We start from the raw sequence: 19,946 nt of genomic DNA, 5'->3' as shown, positions 1-19,946 counted from the left end.
ATAGAGTCTGAACTCAGACTGTGTTAAATCAGCACGTCGCCAATCTCTTCATCACTTCACACCATCGCTTACTTCAGTGCTTTCACATAGTTAGAAATCATTGCCTTAGAGGTTAATCTGTTCTCTGAGTGGACAAGCAACCGTCCAATCAACACTTGTCAAATCACAGTAAGTATCTATGAAGCAAAGACCAATCTGCTGCTATGGTTTCCAACTATCATTCAACATGCCCCGAAACTACCATGTCCTCACCTGTCTGAGTCTTATTTATATCAGACTTGATGTAATATTAACGATCCCTGTGGGTGAATGAGGCAGTCGAGACTGAAAAACAGCTTCAGAGCTAATTATTGTTGAACTGTTGTGAGCAGTTGATTGAAAGGAGAGGAATCTACACCAGAGATATGAGCTGTGGTAGTCCACCAGTGGCCTGGATTGAGCTAGGCTGGGGTTTGGTATTTTGGAGTATGTGCTGTGTGTGTGTGTGTGTACTTGCTGGGCTCTGCACCAGCTGTGCCGATGCAACACAAGGAAGGAGCTGCAGCCAAAATGAGCTGTCTTCACAAAGAGCCAAAAATCATCCAGCATGCCACTGGGTACCCCCTCACACACTCGTATGTCCACACACACACATGCACACGCACACATATTCTGTATGTGCATCGATTGCCCCCACAGACGCAGACATGCAAACAAGAGCCCAGTTAATGAGGCACGATTTTGGTGGTGGACGCAATTTAACACCTGAGTTTTATTTTTTTCAATACTATGTATAACTGTATCCTAAATGATGTTGCAAGTGTGTGTGTGTGTGTGTGCGTGCGCGTGTGTGTGTGTGCAGAGCCAAACAGCCAAGTGCTCTCCGGTTTGATGGTTTTCTGTTATGACTCCATTATACTGATGGCTTTGGTTCTGTTCCAGGTTCTCTCTCACTCTGCGTGTGTGTGTGTGTGTGTCTGTGGAGGATCTCAGATTTCTTCATCCTGTCCAGAGGTCAACCAGCACATACACAACCCACTGGACGGCACCAAACTACTGTACGACAAAGACAACAACGACAACATCTGAACACTCTGTTCTCCCACTCTGAAACATGAAGAGTGAACATGTTTCATTCAAACAATCTTTCTTTGTCAAATCAAGGTCTTTGAAACACAACGTTTCCCACCTATTTAAACAAAGAGGTGAGGTGTGAGTGTTGATGCTCTTAAAACACATGTGTGAGAAAGAACAAAAACTAAACTACTTAGGACACTGACAAAAAGGACAGCTAGCACTCTAGTTTACTGTCTGAATTTATTAGTTGTGAAAGAAGTAACATTTCTTGATTACATGGTAAGACATATATATATTTAAGAAAACCATATATACAGTATGTATATATAGGAGGAGGATTAATAAAATATATTTTCTGTATTTTAAATATGATGTTGCCAACAAATAATAAAATCACTGCATTAACAGCACAGATGAGAGACAGAAGAATTAAAACAATCAGGAGGATGATCACCATGACTGAGACATTTGAAGAGAAGAAAACACTTCAAGGAAAGATAAAACCAGAAACATTTTGTTTTAAGACAGGACAACAGTTTGTGCCAAGCCTCTAGGACACCGAGGATCTCAGGTTGTGTACTGATGAATACAGAGCTTAGAGGTCTGAAATGTAACTGGCTTTAAAAGTGATCAATAAAATCTTGAAACACATTGTAAAATGCGCTGGGAGCCAGTGTGGAGATGCTAAACCAGGAGAGGTGTAGTAACGTCGCTGTGTTCTGGTTAAAAGCCTGGCAGCAGAGTTCTGTGCAGTCTGAAGACGACCATAAGATGTTTGAGAATGACTAGTACAGCAGTAATCCAGGAGCTATGAAATGAAATAGACTGGAAAGGAGTGCAATCACATAGCTTGGATCTGTTCAAGGGAAACCAAATCCTCTACAGGCTCGCTAATTAACACATTATATCTTGTGTGTAGAACTCGTGCAAACGTGAAGTCTAAAAATGACAAACTGCAGTTTTATGGGGGTGTTATGTGTTGGACTGATTCTTGGCCTTGTAACAGTGACTTCCTGGAGTCTTGTCATCGCTGTGAGTGAATGTGCTCATCCAACGCTCATGAGGAGTTCAAAATAATCTCATTACCCAACTTGTGAAACTATTTCTTTAAAATAGTCCAAAAGTTCCATGTGAACGTTTCCTGTGCTACACTGAGTGATAGAAGTATACACTATTACAATAATAGTGTATAATAGTATACAACAGTATTAGTATACAGTATAGTATTTAGCCCTTGCTTTCAATAGTATCTCCAAAAACCTTGAGAAATGACCATGAACACGATACTGCAGACTGTACAGTATAGACTATTATTTTTACTTTTACTTTAATCTGATGCGGTATGCTATGCAATACACCTGGCACTTTAAACTGAGTGCACTTTAGGGCACCGTGCAATACAACTTGGTACCCATGTACTCCTGCACTTTAGCACCTGTCACTTTGGCCCAGCACTTTGCACTTTATTTCCCAAACTGTCCAGGTTCCATTACTGGCCTGATTATCTGACCTGTTATCTGACTCTGTTTTTTACCTTGTTGTCTACTTCGTCATGTCGTGTATATAACTGTGTTCCCCTGTTACTGTATTGTATTTATGTCCTGGGACTCCGGATGGAAATTAGCATCGATGCTATAATCCGGCACATTTACATGTTTCTTATATGTACATTGATGTGCGCTGTCCCAGTCAAATAAACAAATAAAGTAAAGTAAAGTAAAGTACTATGCTATCAACTAACACTGTAAAGGAACATTTTCCCTTTTCAAATGCTTGATGAAACTGTTTCTTAGCACCTTTTCAACTTCAACTTCAACTTCAACTTTGTGAAACTATGATTTTTCAATGTATCTTTTCATACCAAACTCACAGAGTTAAATCCCTTTACAGCTGGTTTGTAACTCTGACACAAGTTTTATGAAATTTATGTAACTCTGGTATTGCAAGTGCTTCTTTTCATGTTGTATCAAAGCTACAGCTGTTTCCTGGTGTTGGTTGGAAAAGGAGGCAAGAAACAGTGCAAGTTATTGTGCAGTATTGCATGAGACGTTACCCCTCTTTTGTTAATTACTTTGGACAGTTGTGTTTGTCATTAATTACGTTGTGTGACATACTCACGGCTCAGACATTTTGGTTTCTAAGCGTGTTGCAGCTGCGCTCAAAATATTGCACATACATTTTTTCCTTATGACTGTACATTTGCAGTACATGTTCTTGGTTGTTGCTTAACAATCCATCTTTCTGTGCGTATGTGTGTGTACGCCAGGCTCCTTCATCGTCACTGCTACACCAGGAAAGTCCAGTCACTGGGTGTGCGGCCGTACTGTAAGAGAACGAAGGTCATGAAAAGGTTATGACAGTCTTTGGTCCTCTGGGGCCCGAGCGGTGAAAAAAATCTCTGAGCCGCTAAGCACTAAACTTCTCTCGCCGCTACTGTGTAATTGCGAGCAAAACACAAATCAAAAAATGAGATCAAATATCCGTAAGCAAATCTGCAAACTCAGCCACTAACAGAACACAACACAACACAACACAACAGAGAAAAGGCACTATAATAAAAATCAAAACAAAATGTTCCCCAATCCATGACAGCCGCGGAGACAAATCCAATTATTTGTGTCTCATGTTGCAAATTTGTTCTAATGGTCGAAGTGAGAAAGTAAATAAACGCCTGCGAAGGGGAAACAAAAGAATGTGATTTCTAATTAACTTGAAAGAGGAACAGCAGGGCGACTTAGTAAACCCATCTTTCATCTGCTGCCTCAGACCACTCGTTTGTTTGTTGCACAATGTTGTCTTCAAGAGGGGCGGGAGGACGAGTGTGTGTGGGGGGATAACACTGAGCTGCTTCCCTCCAAATGAAATGTCAACAGATTTAACAGCACTGCGGAAGGAGCGCTGTGTTTTCCAGCGTTTTGTCGATTTTATTGTTCATTAAGCTTTGCTGCCGCCCATTCCCCCCCTCGCCTAAATCTTCTTCCTCCTCCTCCTCCTCTCCCACTTGTTCCAGGCTTCATTTGCAGCATCTTAGCTTTGAAGATCACAAAAGGCTGAGGCAATAATTGGGTTTGTGCAATTACAGCAAGCTTAATGAGAGAATCCAGGAGTTTGTCTTGCCCCTATCTCCAACTCTCCACGCTTCGCCATTAGGCTGACAACTGTCTGCCTCTTCCCCTCTCTCTCCTCTGAAGCACTGTCGACCAGGGGAGATGTTATCGCATATAAAGATGTGGTCAACAAATTCATAACACACATCACGCATGCATACAAGGCCTGATTGATGGAGGGAGCAGATATGCTAATCATCAAGAGGAGAAGGGAAAGACAAAGCAAAGGAAAGGGCAAAGGTCACAGTTAAAGAGATAAGTGTTTGGAGGACGTTTAGGAGTGCAGAAACTTCTGTCTAACTCATATCTGAAAGTGTTGTTATACCTCCCCAGTCAAGAATATCTTTAAGAGTAGTCAGAGACCAGCACATGGAAACGAGAGAAGAAGATTGACACCTAGAGGTTGTCAAAGATGACTCACAGAAATAAGAAGAAATCCACTTAGTTTTTCGATAAACAACAGAAAAACATGAACTTCACTGAGGTGTCTATGTTCCATGGAGCACAGGTCAGAAAATGAATTAAATATCAAGCTACTTTCTGTTTCTGTATATATATACAGTATATAAGGCTACAAACTCAGCAGTGTGTCCACGTCAGTTACAGCCTTATGATTTCCTCCTTCCTTTCATTTCACTCATTTGAAGTTTGGGGGACATACTGTATACTGTAACTCGAGGGTGTCTTGTGTTGTTGTGGAGTCACACAACCTACAGTATATTAGTTTGGTTCTTGTGTTGCTTTCTAATTGATGTCCTGTGTTCTCTAGCTTCACCCTGCTTCTCTGTGCCAGGACCAGATTTTGAAGCTGAGACTGTTTGCTTTAGATTAGATTATTTTTCTTTCATTATTATTTTCATACAATGCACAGGACTTGCAGGTTATCTGTTAAACATGCGCAACTCCCTCTGGTGAGGAAAGCAGCTGTGAAAAAAACCCTAATCTTTACAAAGGCACCTGTATTTTTTTAAGATGAAGATTTAGACCAAGAACCATCTTAGCTTGACCATGATCTCAACCATAGGAAGTTACCAGAGAGAAAAAGAGAGAATACTAATAACTGACTCATTACACAGCACAATAACAGACAGTCAGCGATATATACAACACTCATTAACACAAATCAAGCCTTCAGCAAGGAACTTTATGAGCGTGTTTAAACCTGCAGTGCTGTGTAGACTGTAGAGGTGGTGTGTTTGTAGGCCATAGTACCAAATCATTACTCATTATCTAATAAGATATTTCACTATTATGTACTTGCAGGCAACATAATGCATGTAGTGGGTGTGAAATAAATAAGGACCGATGGGGTTTGTAAACAGAAAAAGAAAAAGGATAATTCCATCTCGCTGAGTTGCAAAATAAACACAAACAATACTGTAATGCATTTATAGAGATGCAATATAAATTAATATTTGGAGGGAGGATTTGTGTTTGTTTAGTTAACACTATTTGTCCTTTTCTATGAAGCCACTTATGGATGGTTGGTACGAATGTGTGCATTTAGGAGGCTGACATGTGACAAAATATACATGTGCTACTGTGTTGTCACTGCTGCTGCAACTACAGCCACCTGTTATTTCCTAAGCTGCTGTTTCCTCACCTACAATCACATCACTGAAGGCTTCATTTAAAGTAACCCGTTACTAAATGAAAACAAAGTCCTGAGGGTGACAGTGGTGTAAAGAACACAGCTGTTCAACCAGCTGTTAGTGAGCTAGGGGGATCTTCTGTGGGTTGCGTGTATGTGTGTGTGCATCCACCAACCTGTATATCCGTGAGTTCCTTTGCTATTTGTGAAGTCAACTGTGAGTTTTTATCCTGACAGGGCATGTGCAAGGTCTAAAACACACAAAACACAGTTTTAATAATAATGTAATTGGATCTGTGAATCTAATTTAAAAAATCTAAAAAAAAAAAAAAAACCAGCAGCCATTGGCTTCTGATGACCTTCCAAAGATGAAAACTGCCCATGTGGTCACATGAGACAATGAACATCATTCATCACATTCTTAACCTCGTAGTTTTGAAATAAATTACATGTAATTACTTTCTACATACATCTATGTGCTTTTAATATGAAAAAAATATCTAATGAAGACAGATAATTTTCCTGCACAGTGTACAGTGACTAACATAATGGAATTCACAAAGTTGAATTTCCTTTATGTTATCATACGGTAGACATAGATCTTCTTATTTTTTCAATTGACAATTCTGTTTGTTCAATACACAGGAAGCAGCTGTTTATCCTATCTTAGCATAAAGATTGGAAACAGAGTCAAACAACAAAACTCACTCATTAATTTGATTGAAGCAAATAGCTCCAGGATAATTAAATAGTCTTTTTTATTAGTGATTATTATTGTGATGACACAGTAAGTGACAGAAAAATCCAACCATTGTTTGGAAGCTTAAAAACACCATTTACTACAAAATGCAGAGGCAGTAGTGGGAAAATAGATTCATGATGAGGAGTTATAAACCCTGCTGCTCTCAACTTGCTGCTATAATTGTGTAATCAATTAATGAACAGAGAGACACATGTGTTGGTCTTACCTCTCCCTGGTAAATAATGTGCCCTATGGGGCAGATCATGCAGGCGGTGCCAGAGCCGAACATCTCTTTGACCCGCTGCTCCTTCAGAGCACAGCTCAGCTGGCTCATGGTCAGGTATCGCTCTGCCACTTTAAACTCACCCTGAGAGAAGTGAAGAGCAGAGAGACTCAAAAAGAATGTAAGGAAATGTATCCAGTTATGCTAATCTTAGAGCTTTATAATTAATATTAATATAAAGACTGTGTTACTAAATCCTGAACATGAGAAGGAAAGGCACATGACAACTAATGACAAGTCAGGTGGAAGAAGAATTCATGCTGATGTCTGACTGTGTGTGTGTGTGTGTGTGTGTGTGTCTTTCTCACCCTTTGCCTTGTCAGCTCCAGGATGCTCTGTCGGGTTATTCCTGGGAGGATGATGCCATCCAGAGGTGGAGTTGCAAGCTCCTCCTCTGAAGACCACAAAAAATAATCAAGAAATATACCACCGTTTCAGGCAGCAATTAATAAAAAAGTCCTGCAGCTGTAATGAAACAATTCTGCCAGTAGAGGTCAGTAGAAATATTTAAAGAGTTCCACAGCTGATGTCTGAACACAACTACACATCCCCTTAAACCACTCACAGTACATATACTGACTGTGACTGACCAAACAGGGCTGTGGTATTGATGAGGACTCACCCCCATCCTCATTAATCCAGTGCAGGAAGATGTTCATGGTTCCTGCCTCTGTGATCTGGTGATCTTCTCCATACAGCCACAACACCTGTGGGCATCCATAATCCTGTGCCTCATACTGGGCAAACAGAGCACATCCATAGTTCCTGCAGATGTCCACAGCAAAAGTTGGAATCACTTCATTAGCTTAGTATCTACAGCACTGCATGCAACTACAATAGTGATGTTAGATTAGATAAGTGTAAGAAAACAAGGATATTCAGTGCTTATATTAGGGCTGAATGGATCTAAATTCACTCATTTCATTTCAGAAAAAGATAGTACAACTTAGTTATTTTTTATAATAAATCAAATGAAACCTTTAAGGTTTCCAGATATGCCCACTGGCTGACTATAATATATCAAAACATCAAACCCACCCTCCCATCTTGCAGTCTCCTGTTCCTCCTTTCCAGGCCCGAGTGTACTTTGGATCGGCCCACAGAGAGAGGGCCTCGGCCTCGCTGAAGTAAGAGCCTACTTGACATAAGATCACATAGAGCAAGGCACTGGCCGGCTTCTTCACACCCAGAGAGGGCTACCAGGAGAGAGATGTATATTTCAGATTCCATTCACTGTAATTAAAGAAATTAATGATTACAGAAATTCATTAACCCCCCTCACCTCAGTGCTGATAAATGTTGGTCTTAAGTACAGACTAGCAGAGTCTGAGTTAGGGACCCAGTCCTGGTCAATCTCTACCAGTCGTCTGATGCACTCCAGCAACTCTGCCTGATCAAAAGCCTGAGAGAGACAGAGAAATATGATTTATTCTTTAGTGCCACCTATCCTTTCATCAGTCCACCTTCATTCATCCATTTCATTAATCTTACAGGTAGACAAGCTCTTTTAGCAGACTTGGCCATGCGGTTCATGTTGAGCATCGGTCTGAAGAGGCGCAGCCGGTTGTCGTCCCCACGGTACGCCTTCAAGCCTTCAAACAGCTGGTGAGAATACATCATCACAGGCTTAATTTGTAAAATAAAAGTTTAAAAAAACCCATTTTATTCTGTCAACAATACTATTATTATTATTAAGAATAATATTCTGGTGGAGAAACACATAGTAATTGATTAATTTAAAAGTTGTATCATAAGTGTTATATAAGTCCTCAAATGTAAACATACTTTGGGCCTCAAACACTGGAAATAGCAGGCAAGTAAAACACCAAGCACATGGTTTTCCTGATTTGCCAGAGCTTGATTGAAACATAATTTCAGTTGTACTGTATGTTGGGTAAGTAGATCTGCTAAGTCAAATTTCAGACATTTGACACATCCTGGCGACCACACCTGTATGCCATAGTGTAGTGATGAACAGGCTGGGTGGAGAGACAGGTTCCCAAATGGCTTGATGAGCGGAGCCTGCCAGCCCTCAGTCTCACTCCACTCTATAGTCAGCATGTGGTCAGTAAAGACAGTCCCGAAGGAGTAAACCACGTCAGGTTGGGCCTTTGGAGTGGAGGACAGCTGGATGACTAGGTCGGCTGCCTGGTTAAAAAAGAGGAAAACAGTGTTGTGTTGAAATGAATGTGAACATTTTGTGCAAAAATCCAGTCTGTATTATCACTCACTGAAGACTGAATTTCACAGTTCACATTCAGTATGTCTGCCTAACGTCTTTCAAGTTAAAGACAGATTATATTCATGCTGTCTTCATTCAATCAAAGCTGAGGGAACGGAATAACCTTTGTCCTGCTTCTTAAAGAATAATCCATAACAATATCTGTTTCATGTTATGCAGGAACACAGTCAGGATCTCTACAGATGACACCACTCAAAATCAAAAACAGTGTCCGTACTGTGGACAGCATGAGTGAACACTTCCTTATTTTCATAAATTGCATCTTCCGGTTTGTTTCTTTGGTATTGGGGAAAAAAAACAGAGTGACTCCTTATTTATACAAAGTGTTCTTTTATGTTTAGGGTGGGTAGAACACTTTGTATAAACTAACTCACTCCTCTTTTTTTAGGTAGTTCAGGCATCTGATTAGGAATCCTCCCTCCTTCAGAAATTCTCCAGGCCTGTCCAACTGGGAAATGACCAAGAGGTGGACCCAGAACTAGCTGGACTGAACACTTTTAGATGGATGAAAAAAAATGTTTATAACTGCATTCACACTGTCTTTCTCAATTATCTCATATCAAATGTCATGACTCGATGCTGAATAGGGTGGCCCCATATTAGCACTTGAATCATATTCATCCAGTCTCCAACTCCGCTGCGTCCCCATGCTACTTTTACAGAGCTGCAGCAACAGCAGGCTTAGAGAGATGTGTCATATTATTCGAGAGCTGTGAGGAGCGAGACAGTTGGGAGTGCTGTCCGTTCCTGCTGTGCTGTAAAACTCAGCTATGTGATGTTATGTGGCCCACCATTCACTAACTTCCAATTGGCTGGGATTAGACTGACCCTTTATCCCCTCTCTTCTTGCAGAAGGTTGCTTGCACTATAATCCCAGATTACAGTATTGGGAAGTGGCAGACAACCACAACACAGCACTGTGTGAAAGTTCTGCTTTTTCTTCTGTTTTTTTACCTGTTCACTTTGTCTCCAATTATCTTTTCAAGACACAAACAATTGTGACTTTAATTCTTATTTTCCTGTTTAGCAGCTAAACCTTCTCCGATATATTTTTCTGCCAATAGCCATAAGAATATCCACTCCTACACCATCTTCACACAGCCCTGTCTCCCATGATAGCACAATAGCACAGTACGCCTAGTTGTCAGTAGCACTCGGAATGGGCTGTAATCCCTCTCCACAGTTACCTGCATCCCTGAGTTCACACACAGTCCAGCCAATGTTTGGTCAGGATTAAGTGGCTATAAATACGAGCTTGGTTGCACAGCCAACCATCTTCTGGTGTGTAAGAGAACAGCAAAGGAAGTTAGCGGGAGTACAGGTCTTTGAAAACAAGCACTGCTAGTATCTTTGCGTTGTTAGTGTGTCTGTCAGCACAGGCCCCAGGGTGCTGTGAGTGTAATGCGATTGCCCGCTAGATGAAAACAGTAATTAACTTTTTCAATGGTGGCGAATGATGGCACATATCTCCAGACCAAAGCCAACACTCATCCTTGTGAGTGTTTGTGTTTGTACATGTCCAGCTTAATCTCTACCTGAGCCTGCTGTCTACTGCTCAGGCGTCCAGGGTCAGAAAACAAGCAAAGCTCCAGCGACTTAGCGTGAGCTGGGAAAGTGGATTCTGTTGAGCAGGCTGCACCAGGAGGAAGAGGAGGACGAGTACCAGAGTGGACACTGTGTCCTCCCCCCTTCAAAATGGTGACACTGTGAATATTACTCTGTTGCAATGGCAGGTGAGGGCTAAATCATTAGCCCCCAGAAAAGACTTGCCCAGGTTGACAGCAGCGCTGGGATTTCTGCTGGATTTACTGTTCATGTGTTTGGTGCCCGGACAAGAGCACAGGTGATGGACTAGCAGCTCTCGGGGGGGCCTTTCAGTGGTGCTCGGTGCAGCATGAGGACAAGAAGCAGTGCTGGAGCATCTTGTATGTGGAGCAGCATGGGGGATTTTTGAGCATCAGAGAGCCAAGGAATCATCAAGATGAGGGTGGGTGCTTTTAAATCAAAATGGCATTAAGGCAGTGGCATTTACCAAAATCTATTAGAGTGGTTTTTACCATCCATTCAAACCAAACAGCAACAACACATTGAAACAACTTGCTTCATTACCTTAAAGCTTGGGATGGTGCTGTCAGCCATTTAAGTGGTAGACAGGGAGCTGCTTTCCTGTAAAGACAAGAAAAACAAGCTCTTAGTTCTTCTACACAACACAGTAGGACTGCATGAAAAAGGTGTGACCGGTCAGCTGATTTGCTGTAAGCTACAGGATGAACGATTACAAGGAAATATGTACAGTAGGAGAACCAGCTTTTGTCCAAGATAACAATGAACATAAGAGTCCTCCACTAACTTCACATTACCAATTTGTATAATACCTTCTCCAAACATAATGTGAATTTATCCCATTGATTTCCCTCAGATTTTTTTCCCCTCTGAGGCAGTGGGTGTCTGTATAAATATTTTTAATGAACATGAACACATTATCAATTCTTGCAGTTATGTCACATCATATGATGAGCCATATTATTATATGTATAGTACTTCAATTACTGGCATATGGTGACACTGAATTAAAGCAAAGTGTGTGCGATGATATCAGTATTGACAGCTTTAGTAGGCTATAGGTTATTAATATTGTGTACTTACACTTGCTGCCAGATTAAAGCACTGCCTGCGTCACCAATATTTATCCCCAACATACGTACACCTAGAGTATAGTCTACCGGCCTGTTGCAGGATGAGTTACCTTCAGAGCAGGAGAGGCGGCTGACCCAAAGGTGGCTGTGATGAAAATGAAACCGGCTGTGCACCTCTTCAAATTGTCCCTGCTAAACCGCTTACTGCTCACTCAGGTTAAAACCAGTCCCTTTGTTGTGCTGTAACAAATATCCAAATTAGTGCGTCAGAAGCGCAGTTGACCCCGGACTCAACGGGGACTTCATTATTTATTTGTTAAGTGTGTTCTAGATTATTTTTATTCAAATGTAGGGCCTACTTTGTTTGGTGGACGAGCACTGCGGTGTTTTCTCTGTCCGCGTGGCGGCGGTCGACGCTCGTCAGTGCAGTCAATTTGTTTTATTTATCAGACTGAACACCGATAAACTCACCACAGTAGTAGTGTAACGTTGTGCTGTCCCATGTTGTTTAGTTGGGTGCTGTTGTGTCGCCGTCGAGCCACAGGGCGGGGGTGCTGCCTCATTTTTTTTTGTACCATAGTGCACAACCGCGGAGGTTTTAACTCTCTCTGGCGCGAGCACCCCGGATTTCTAACCACCTGTGCGCGTGCTCCCCTGTTTGCGCCTGGAGTCAGTTAGACAAACATTCTGTAGCAGATAGATATTACACACCCAGCCAGGAGACAGAGGCTCTTTCAGGGTGTAACACACAAGGTGAGTCTTTTTCAGCCTTGTCGGTATGGACTCGCTGATGAATAATACAGTTTTCCTGCGGTGTTTGTCGTAGCCCGACAGGTTGTACATTTTTTTCTAAGTCTGCAGATTCTCTGTAATGAAATCAATTATCATATCGAATTTCAACCTGTTACTTCAGCTGAGAGGAGTTGTAACTGTAATTGAAAGGGATGACATTGTTTAGTATCCGTGTTGAATTTAATTAATCAGCTCATTTGCACACCTGGGGGTGTAAGTGCATTGTGCTTTGAGTTATTCAATGTTTCCACACTTAACAGCCAATATGTAAATCTTAGTTTGCATTTACAATCATTTCTATTGACTCTCTGATCACAATTTTAGTCGTTTATTGAACTTTGTGTTGTTAAACAGATTAAAGCTTGATATCATCTTCTTTACTCCTTTATTTCCTGCTTGTATTAGAGCTTTTAGCAGTAACCTTTGTCCCTGACATCTACCTAATCTTGGAGGTGATTGATTAGGTGTTTTTTTTCTCTATCCCATAATAATTTTTCATATACCTCTGTATTGGTGTTTATTGTTTTGTACACACTAGAGGCTGCAGCTTTATCCGTTCACTCTGTTCCTACAACCCGGGACAACAGACAGGATGCACTGTTGGTCATCCATCAGTAGGATAACAATGGTAAAGTATCTCTGTGCTCTTTTGTTGGTCTGAATGGTCTCTGCTTATCTCTCCCCAGACTTCAGCCTCTCCTCTAGCCAGGAAGCCAGCACTACAGCCCTGCCATCAGCAGCATGGACTATTACACACCCCAGCCAAATCGTCGGCACAACCCTGTGGACAGCATTTGCCGCAAATTGCAGACCATTCAGTGGCGCGGTGACCGAGAGCCAAATTCACCTTTCCAGATTCCCAAGCTTTCCTCGAGCAGCTACGACAGCCCGCAGTGTGGGCTCAGGCACAACCTAGAAGCCATCCTGAAGAAAGGGGCCCTCAACAGAGGCGAGGGGGAAAGGGTGAAGGACAAGGTGAAGGAGAAGGAGAGGGAGAAGGGGAAGGGGAGAGGGAGAGGGAGAGGGATGGGGATGCCGAGCTCTGCAGCCTCCCAAAGTTGCAGGCTGGGACCCTCTGTCCCTCTGTCCACCCCTTCCACCCCCGCTACGGCAACTAACATCACATACACCATCACCAGCACTCTGGGGGAGAGGAGGGGTGCAGATGGGAGTGATTTAAGACAAGTTAAGACATGGCAGAGGTATTGTTCAACACCCACAGGCCAGTCCAAAGACTCCCCCTACTTTACATTCACACAAGGACCTCAGTCGGTGCAGCCTGAGAGCGAGAGGCCGAGCAGGAGCCCGCCCCTGTCCCGCACCTTCACCCCGGGCCACAGCACCCTCTCCTACAACCTCAACTTCTGCGCTGGAGAAATGACAAACTCAACGGAGTGTGAGCTGCCCTACCCAGCTCTGGTGGTGAAAAGACTGTCTATGGGAGATGGAGGTAGGCACGAGCACCTGCTGCCCAGCTGGGATGTGTAGGTGGTTGTTGCAGCAGCAAACACAAAAAGGATCGATTGGCAAAACTTAACTCAAGGTCCACTCACTGTCTTCTAGCTTTAAAGGGATAGTTCAACATTTTGGCAAAATGGCCCATTGCCATAATCACTATAGTCATAGCAGTAGGTTTGTTACTTTTAATTGTTGGTGTAAGCCATTTTTAGAATGGCGGAACCGAGCCGCGCGCTGCTCAGAGCTACACTAAGGAGGCTCATGGGATTTCTTGGTTTCCCTCATCAAATATGCAATCCAACAACTCCAAAACGCTCTGGTGGACAAGTTGTGACCTGCACATTAACCATGCTATGAGATAATAACAGAACGTTACCAGACAGAGTTGTTTTCAAGGTAAATTCATGCAAAACTGCTGATGTGCGTTCCTGTCGAGGGCAGTTTTTTCGGCAAGCGGTCTCTGCATTTACCTCGAAAACAACTCTGTCTTGTAACGTTCCGTACTTGATGAGTTTGATGAGGGAAACCAAGAAATCCCATTAGCCTCTGTAGCGTAGCTCTGAGCAGCTCGCGGCTCTGCTCCACCGTTCTAAAAATGGCTTACACCAACAATTAAAGGTAATGAACCTACTACTATGACTATAGGGTTTATGACAATGGGCCAATTTGCCAAAATGTTGAACTATCCCTTTCAGCTACAACTCATGGCACTCTTCTGCAGATCGGTGTTGTGTTTTTTGAGCAGATCACATCAACTTATTAAGAGAGTAAGATGAAGTTTTAAGATAGAAAACACTCTCAGTGGATCTTGGTTTATGATTTTATTTCGTGATCAAATTGATTATTTGGTCTGAGCCTCAGGTTAGTGTGCTGTGTAATTTGGCACTGGGTGCCGGTGCATCAATTTTAGGGTGAAGACTGGAATTTTATTTTTCTTGTTTGTTTTGTTTTGTCATGTAAATTTGATAAGAATGATCAAAATGGGGACTGTCAGTAACTGCAAAAATGCAATAACATGAATATGAAGAATGCAGATAATTTATGACATCACTGGATTAGTAACCATACAAAACAAACCTTTTCCTGAAGGCGTCATAAGTCTGTGGCATGAAAGGCATTCATTCATTCATATTCATATTTTATCTTCAGCACTGATATGTGCATAAAAGTTTATTCTTCCCTGTTGTGGAGACTGTTTCCTGTTAAAAATCAGTTTAATTGTACATAATATCAGTTTTGTTCTTGCATATTTATAATTGCCATGTCGCAAAGTTAGGATGTGGCTTTATCCAGTGTGGGGAAAAAAATTAGAACAGCGGTGGAAAGGGGCTCAGTGGGTCAATATTTACCTTTTTTACCATTTCAAATATTTTTTAAAGTTTTAGCTTTTATTAAGACTCAGTCTGCAATTTAAAGAGAATGTTTTTATTGTGATTCTATTGTTTTATTGCTATGACTGTGAGTGACAAAATGATCAAAAACAAAAATATTTGTTGCTTCAAACTGGCGTGCCTTATGTAACTTAGCAGTACTGTGCCTGAAGGAAAATGTATCATGTGCTCGCTTTGCAACACAACTTAGTACAGTCTGTTTGTGTGTGTGTGTGTGTGTGTGTGTGTGTTGCATATTCATGTTTCAGGGAGCTCAATGGCCACTGAGAACAGGAAGGAGAATATGGCAGAGATCAGCCTCATCTGTGAGGAGAATCTGCTCGATACCATCTTCCATGCTTGTGATACCCAGCGTCGAGGTATACACACACACACACACACACACACACACACACACACACACACACACACACACACACTCACTCACTCGTGCACGCATACAATGCTTAGGTCAGGCAGCAGCAGAGTCTTCCAGCAAGTTGTACACAGCAGTCTTATGATGAATTACTATTTATTATTGAGTATACTGTGGCAGTGTGTTTCTGTGTGGATGGCCGACGTAATCCTCTCAGCTTCCAGCAGTCACACAGTATCCGTGTTGTCTGAGTCTTCCTCTTGCACAAGATCCACAAGCTTTCTCAAATGATGTGCAGGGACTTGTTATCTCATCTAACATTTTTGATGTTCTTCTGGAGTGAAGCACCCTTTGCAGCAGAGGTATGGGATTTTTGCCTGATTTTCAGGAAGTATTTTATTTATTTATTTATTTATTTTTATCATTCCTGAATTTTGACCCTTGGATTTAATTCCATCCTAAATTCTATTATCTTCCATTTTTTGTGCTCTTCTGGTGATGGATACAGGTTTTTGCGCTTTGGTTCTTTGTTGTTGTTGTTTTTTTCTACGGATGTTATTTCAAATTAAAAAATGAACATAGTTAAGTGACTTCTTAGATAAATGGGCTTCGGCAATGATTGGTTTTGTTAAATGTTTTAAGTAAATGTGAAAATATTAGATGCACTGCTATACTATCGCTTCTACAACTACTACTAGACACTTTGTTCTGAATAGATACGTAATGTAAAACCTTATGTTTATGTCAGTCCATTTTGTTTCTGAACAAAAGAGTCACCTTTTTAGAATAGTGTTCTGATACTGTGTGGAAAAAATAACACAGTGAGGTCAGCACTGAAATCTGTGAAACTAACTACTAAAAAGTTAACTGATTCTTACTGTCACTATGGTTACTACTTTTTCCTGCCAGTGCCTATAACCCACATTTGAAGTCACGATGTATCAGAATAGTCTCGAGGTTCAAATGAAGAAAATCAACTGAAATTGCAGGAGAGACAAAGAGTTAATTACTTCAAAGTCATCATCATGAAATAACCGCTTATGTTGTGACAGGGTAAATAATCTATATGTCTCATGTCATATGTCTGTGATTCATGCATCTTCCAGGTAAAGTGTATGTGTCTCACATTGTGGACTACCTGCGGCACACCACGAGTCGCAGCTCAGAAGACAGTGGGCTGGAGGAGCTTTGCAACATGCTGGATCCAGAGCACAAAGATGTCTCCATCGACCTGGACACCTACCACGCCGTCATGAAAGAGTGGATTGATGACCGCCGCAACAACGGGTAAAAGAACTACAGATTTGAAGTTAACAGAGTGTCCAACATGGTGTAAAAAAGGAGAGGGTGTATGGCATCTTTTTTCTGGCCCTCTGCTTTCTGTTTGGAGAACAGCTACTGGTAGATAGGGCTGTGTGGGTGGGTTCTGCATCAGATGAGAGATTACTAGTGATAAATGTTTTTCCTCATAGTTCCAACTCTAGATATCTCCCTTTAACAGTGCGTCTTTGTCTGTTGGTATGTATTTGATGTGCATTTAACACCTCTGGCCCTGTTTCTGAGACGTCGCCGTCACACATTCTGTGGTTAAAATTGAAAGTAAAAGCTACACCTTTTGGTGATGAGGCATCTTGTTGCTGAATAGACCAACGTGGCTTCCCACACATAAGTGTAAGTCAGTATACGACTGAGTAAGGTATATGAACCGAAGAGTTGTCTTTGCAGCAGTGCAGGAGTGCTCAGCAATTCAGCACTACATTATAAACACAGTAGAAGAGTCCAACAGTAACATCGGGTTCAGGTGAAAGACCATAATATAATATTTTATTTTTTATTTTTTTTATATCTTTATTGACAAGTAAGGAACAATACAATCATGTTTTCAGACAGAACGAGATAAGAAACAAGGTAATAATCAGGAAAAATGATAGTAGAAAAATAGTAGTAGTAGTAGTAGTAGTAGTAGTAGTAGTAATAATAATAATAATAATAATAATAGAAAGAGAAAAAAAGGCTAAATACATACAGTACATGGGTAACGCATGTTTTATTTTGTGTTGTATTTCAGGGAGGTGCCAACGGATGACATCACTCAAGACTCAGTCAAACTCAGAGACAGCCTGTCTGGTGAGTGCACTGTGTGACAGCTCACATGTTTGAGTTTCATTTTCATGTGTTGTATACACGCATCTAATTTTCTAATTTTTCTTCCCACCACTGACACATAATGTGTTTTGCATGTTTTAGCCAAGAGGTCCATGCTGCTCAATATGACCTCGGGAAGCTTGGAGGCCTTCGGAGGGGAGTCCTCCAGAGCAGAATTGTAAGTAAATGTATTAAATAGTGATGCTGTCTTTTATAAATGGGCCATACTGTGCCTGTGTTTGTGTATATTACCACCCACACATAACCTTGTTATATTCAGCTAAATTGCACCTTGTCTATATGTGTTTTTCCCTTCTCAGTGAAACGTCAGAGCTGGTGTATTGTGTGGCTGACCTCCAGATGAGTAATCAGAAGCTCCAGGAGGAGGTGAGGAAGCTGAAGCAAGTGGTGGAGGGCATGGAGGAGAGCAACCAGAAGCTGGCAGAGGAGAATGAGGATTTACACAACCAGGCCAGGGTGTAAGAAGCACTTGAATACCTGCACCGCACATAGACTGCACAGATTTACTGCAGCACCATGTGGTTTGCTTACTTCCATCCATGTTTGTCCTCTCGCTCAGTAACCAGCAGCTGGCCCAGAAGGAGAAGATGCTGAAGGAGGAGGTGGAGGAGATGAAGGCTACTCTGAGCTGTACGGAGGAAGGCAGAGCTCGCGCCTCCGCACACAGCAAACATGTGGTTAGTCAAAGTCAGGCAGCACAAAGAGGATCTCTGAAAGTGCTTTCTGCTCACATGCTGAGGGACAACACGTGTCTGTTGCTTTGTTACGTGGGCTTTATTCTTTGTGTGCAGAGTAGACAAGTGTAGTCGAAATATACTGTAGCATAGAAAACAAGTCAAGTCATACTAGCATCAGTTGTTATCGATCCATTTGGCCTAAAATAAAAACTCTTATTCTGCAGCATAATCTTTTGAAAGCTCTGCTGCGTTAACTTGCACTGTTTCTTAAGATTGAAGGATAGATTTTTCTTGTGTATCACATTGTGGCACAATCACAAGCTCCTGTAAAACAAGTTTTTGTGGGTTTGAAATTCATTTGAATTTATTGACAGGCTTTGACTTGTGTTTCAGCTGTGTATATTTCCACATAGTGTTTGCAACAGAACAAACAGAGTGGATAAAGCTGTTTGTGCATGTAACATGATGTTCAACTTGGACAATGTCTGGCACCTTCAGAAAAATGTGCAAGCTTTGAATGAGGCCCCACTATCTCAGCCGCAGCCCACGTCTCAGATTGTGTTTAAATTTTTCATGAAATACCTCATATTCAACAACATACAATGCAATGTAATATAATATTTTAAGTGAACAAGTCAAGGGCTGAGAATTGTTGTGTTTCCATAGCCACCATTGAATTATTTTCTTCTTTTTAGGAGCGGGAGAACCAGAGTCTCATCGCCAAGATCGCCTCTCTTCAGGAAGAGGTACTTGACTGTGAAAGGATTACCGTTGTCAAAACAGTTGACAGTGAAATCAATGGCCTGACTTCACAGGGCATCAAAAGCACTCACCTATTCATAGATAGCATATTGTTGCAAGTTTGTTCATGAAAGGATGTGAATGGGTGTCCTTACTCCCCTCTGTTGCCTCCTCAGAACTTCAAGGTCACCATGGAGATGGACGAGCTTCAGAGGAGAATAGCAGAGCTGTGTGACATTAACGCTGACCTTCAGGTACCTTTTTTAGTTTCTGTGCAAAATCATTTTTACATTTTGTCCTGGATTGGTGCTCATTGTGCTTCCGGTACGTCATCGTTATGCAACTGCCTTTTCCTTGGCCTCAGGTGCAAATTCACTCATTCGATGCCGTCGTTAGTGAAAAGGAAGCGGTGATACTTGAGGTCAGTGCCGTATGCGGTGTTATTATCCATTTTACTGTCACTGGAAAGCCTTTGCTGTTTTGTGGCAGCTTTTCATCACGTGTTACATAAAATAGCTTGAACGTCCTTCCCTTCCTTCTACAGAAAAAGAGACAGATAGATGAGCTGAAGGCGGCGGTGGAGGAATACTCCTCCATCACAGAGGTCAGTGTGTTGAACTTCACGTCAAATCCTCATTTCAGCTTCTATGCATCAACAGCCCCTAATAACTTTTCAGAAATATTCTTTTACTTTTTTCATATCTTCCTT

At 41.6% G+C, this 19,946-nt stretch overlaps 2 protein-coding genes across 9 annotated transcripts in view; one reads left to right on the top strand and one right to left on the bottom strand.

The window, feature by feature from the left end:
* Positions 1 to 3,007: 3,007 nt before the first annotated feature.
* On the bottom strand, positions 3,008 to 11,892 carry bcat1 (branched chain amino-acid transaminase 1, cytosolic). Of its 2 annotated transcripts, none has more exons than XM_085768792.1 (11): positions 11,768 to 11,892; positions 11,131 to 11,187; positions 8,730 to 8,927; positions 8,271 to 8,381; positions 8,062 to 8,181; positions 7,818 to 7,975; positions 7,402 to 7,544; positions 7,088 to 7,173; positions 6,723 to 6,863; positions 5,931 to 6,005; positions 3,008 to 3,379 (listed from the first exon to the last, which is right to left on the bottom strand). In XM_085768792.1, exons 2-11 carry the CDS (start codon positions 11,158 to 11,160, stop codon positions 3,341 to 3,343), a joined length of 1,101 nt encoding a protein of 366 aa, XP_085624918.1. In that variant the 5' UTR covers positions 11,161 to 11,187; positions 11,768 to 11,892; the 3' UTR covers positions 3,008 to 3,340. The 2 variants fall into 2 exon arrangements, with proteins under 2 accessions (XP_085624918.1, XP_085624919.1); XM_085768793.1 differs by having other exon boundaries at positions 11,668 to 11,809.
* A 305-nt stretch (positions 11,893 to 12,197) lies between these two features.
* Positions 12,198 to 19,946, top strand: part of irag2 (inositol 1,4,5-triphosphate receptor associated 2) — a 31,018-nt gene continuing 23,269 nt past the window's right edge. For 3 of the 7 annotated variants that reach the window (XM_085768784.1, XM_085768781.1, XM_085768778.1), the window contains exons 1-12: positions 12,278 to 12,414; positions 13,136 to 13,899; positions 15,547 to 15,657; positions 16,760 to 16,940; positions 17,722 to 17,780; positions 17,901 to 17,976; positions 18,119 to 18,277; positions 18,379 to 18,496; positions 19,192 to 19,242; positions 19,414 to 19,491; positions 19,602 to 19,658; positions 19,782 to 19,841. In XM_085768784.1, coding sequence (XP_085624910.1) covers positions 13,191 to 13,899; positions 15,547 to 15,657; positions 16,760 to 16,940; positions 17,722 to 17,780; positions 17,901 to 17,976; positions 18,119 to 18,277; positions 18,379 to 18,496; positions 19,192 to 19,242; positions 19,414 to 19,491; positions 19,602 to 19,658; positions 19,782 to 19,841 — 1,659 coding nt within the window. In that variant the 5' untranslated portion in view covers positions 12,278 to 12,414; positions 13,136 to 13,190. Of the gene's footprint in view, positions 12,415 to 13,135; positions 13,900 to 15,546; positions 15,658 to 16,759; positions 16,941 to 17,721; positions 17,781 to 17,900; positions 17,977 to 18,118; positions 18,278 to 18,378; positions 18,497 to 19,191; positions 19,243 to 19,413; positions 19,492 to 19,601; positions 19,659 to 19,781; positions 19,842 to 19,946 lie in introns of all 7 variants that reach the window. The other 4 variants (XM_085768783.1, XM_085768779.1, XM_085768780.1 and 1 more) reach the window with 4 other exon arrangements.

The sequence above is a fragment of the Trachurus japonicus genome, chromosome 23 (assembly GCF_045865225.1).
Source record: "Trachurus japonicus isolate A0001 chromosome 23, Traja_1.0".
NCBI lineage: Eukaryota > Metazoa > Chordata > Actinopteri > Carangiformes > Carangidae > Trachurus > Trachurus japonicus.
The sequence above is the reverse complement of the archived record's forward strand: the minus strand, read 5'-3'. Positions and strand labels throughout refer to the sequence as shown.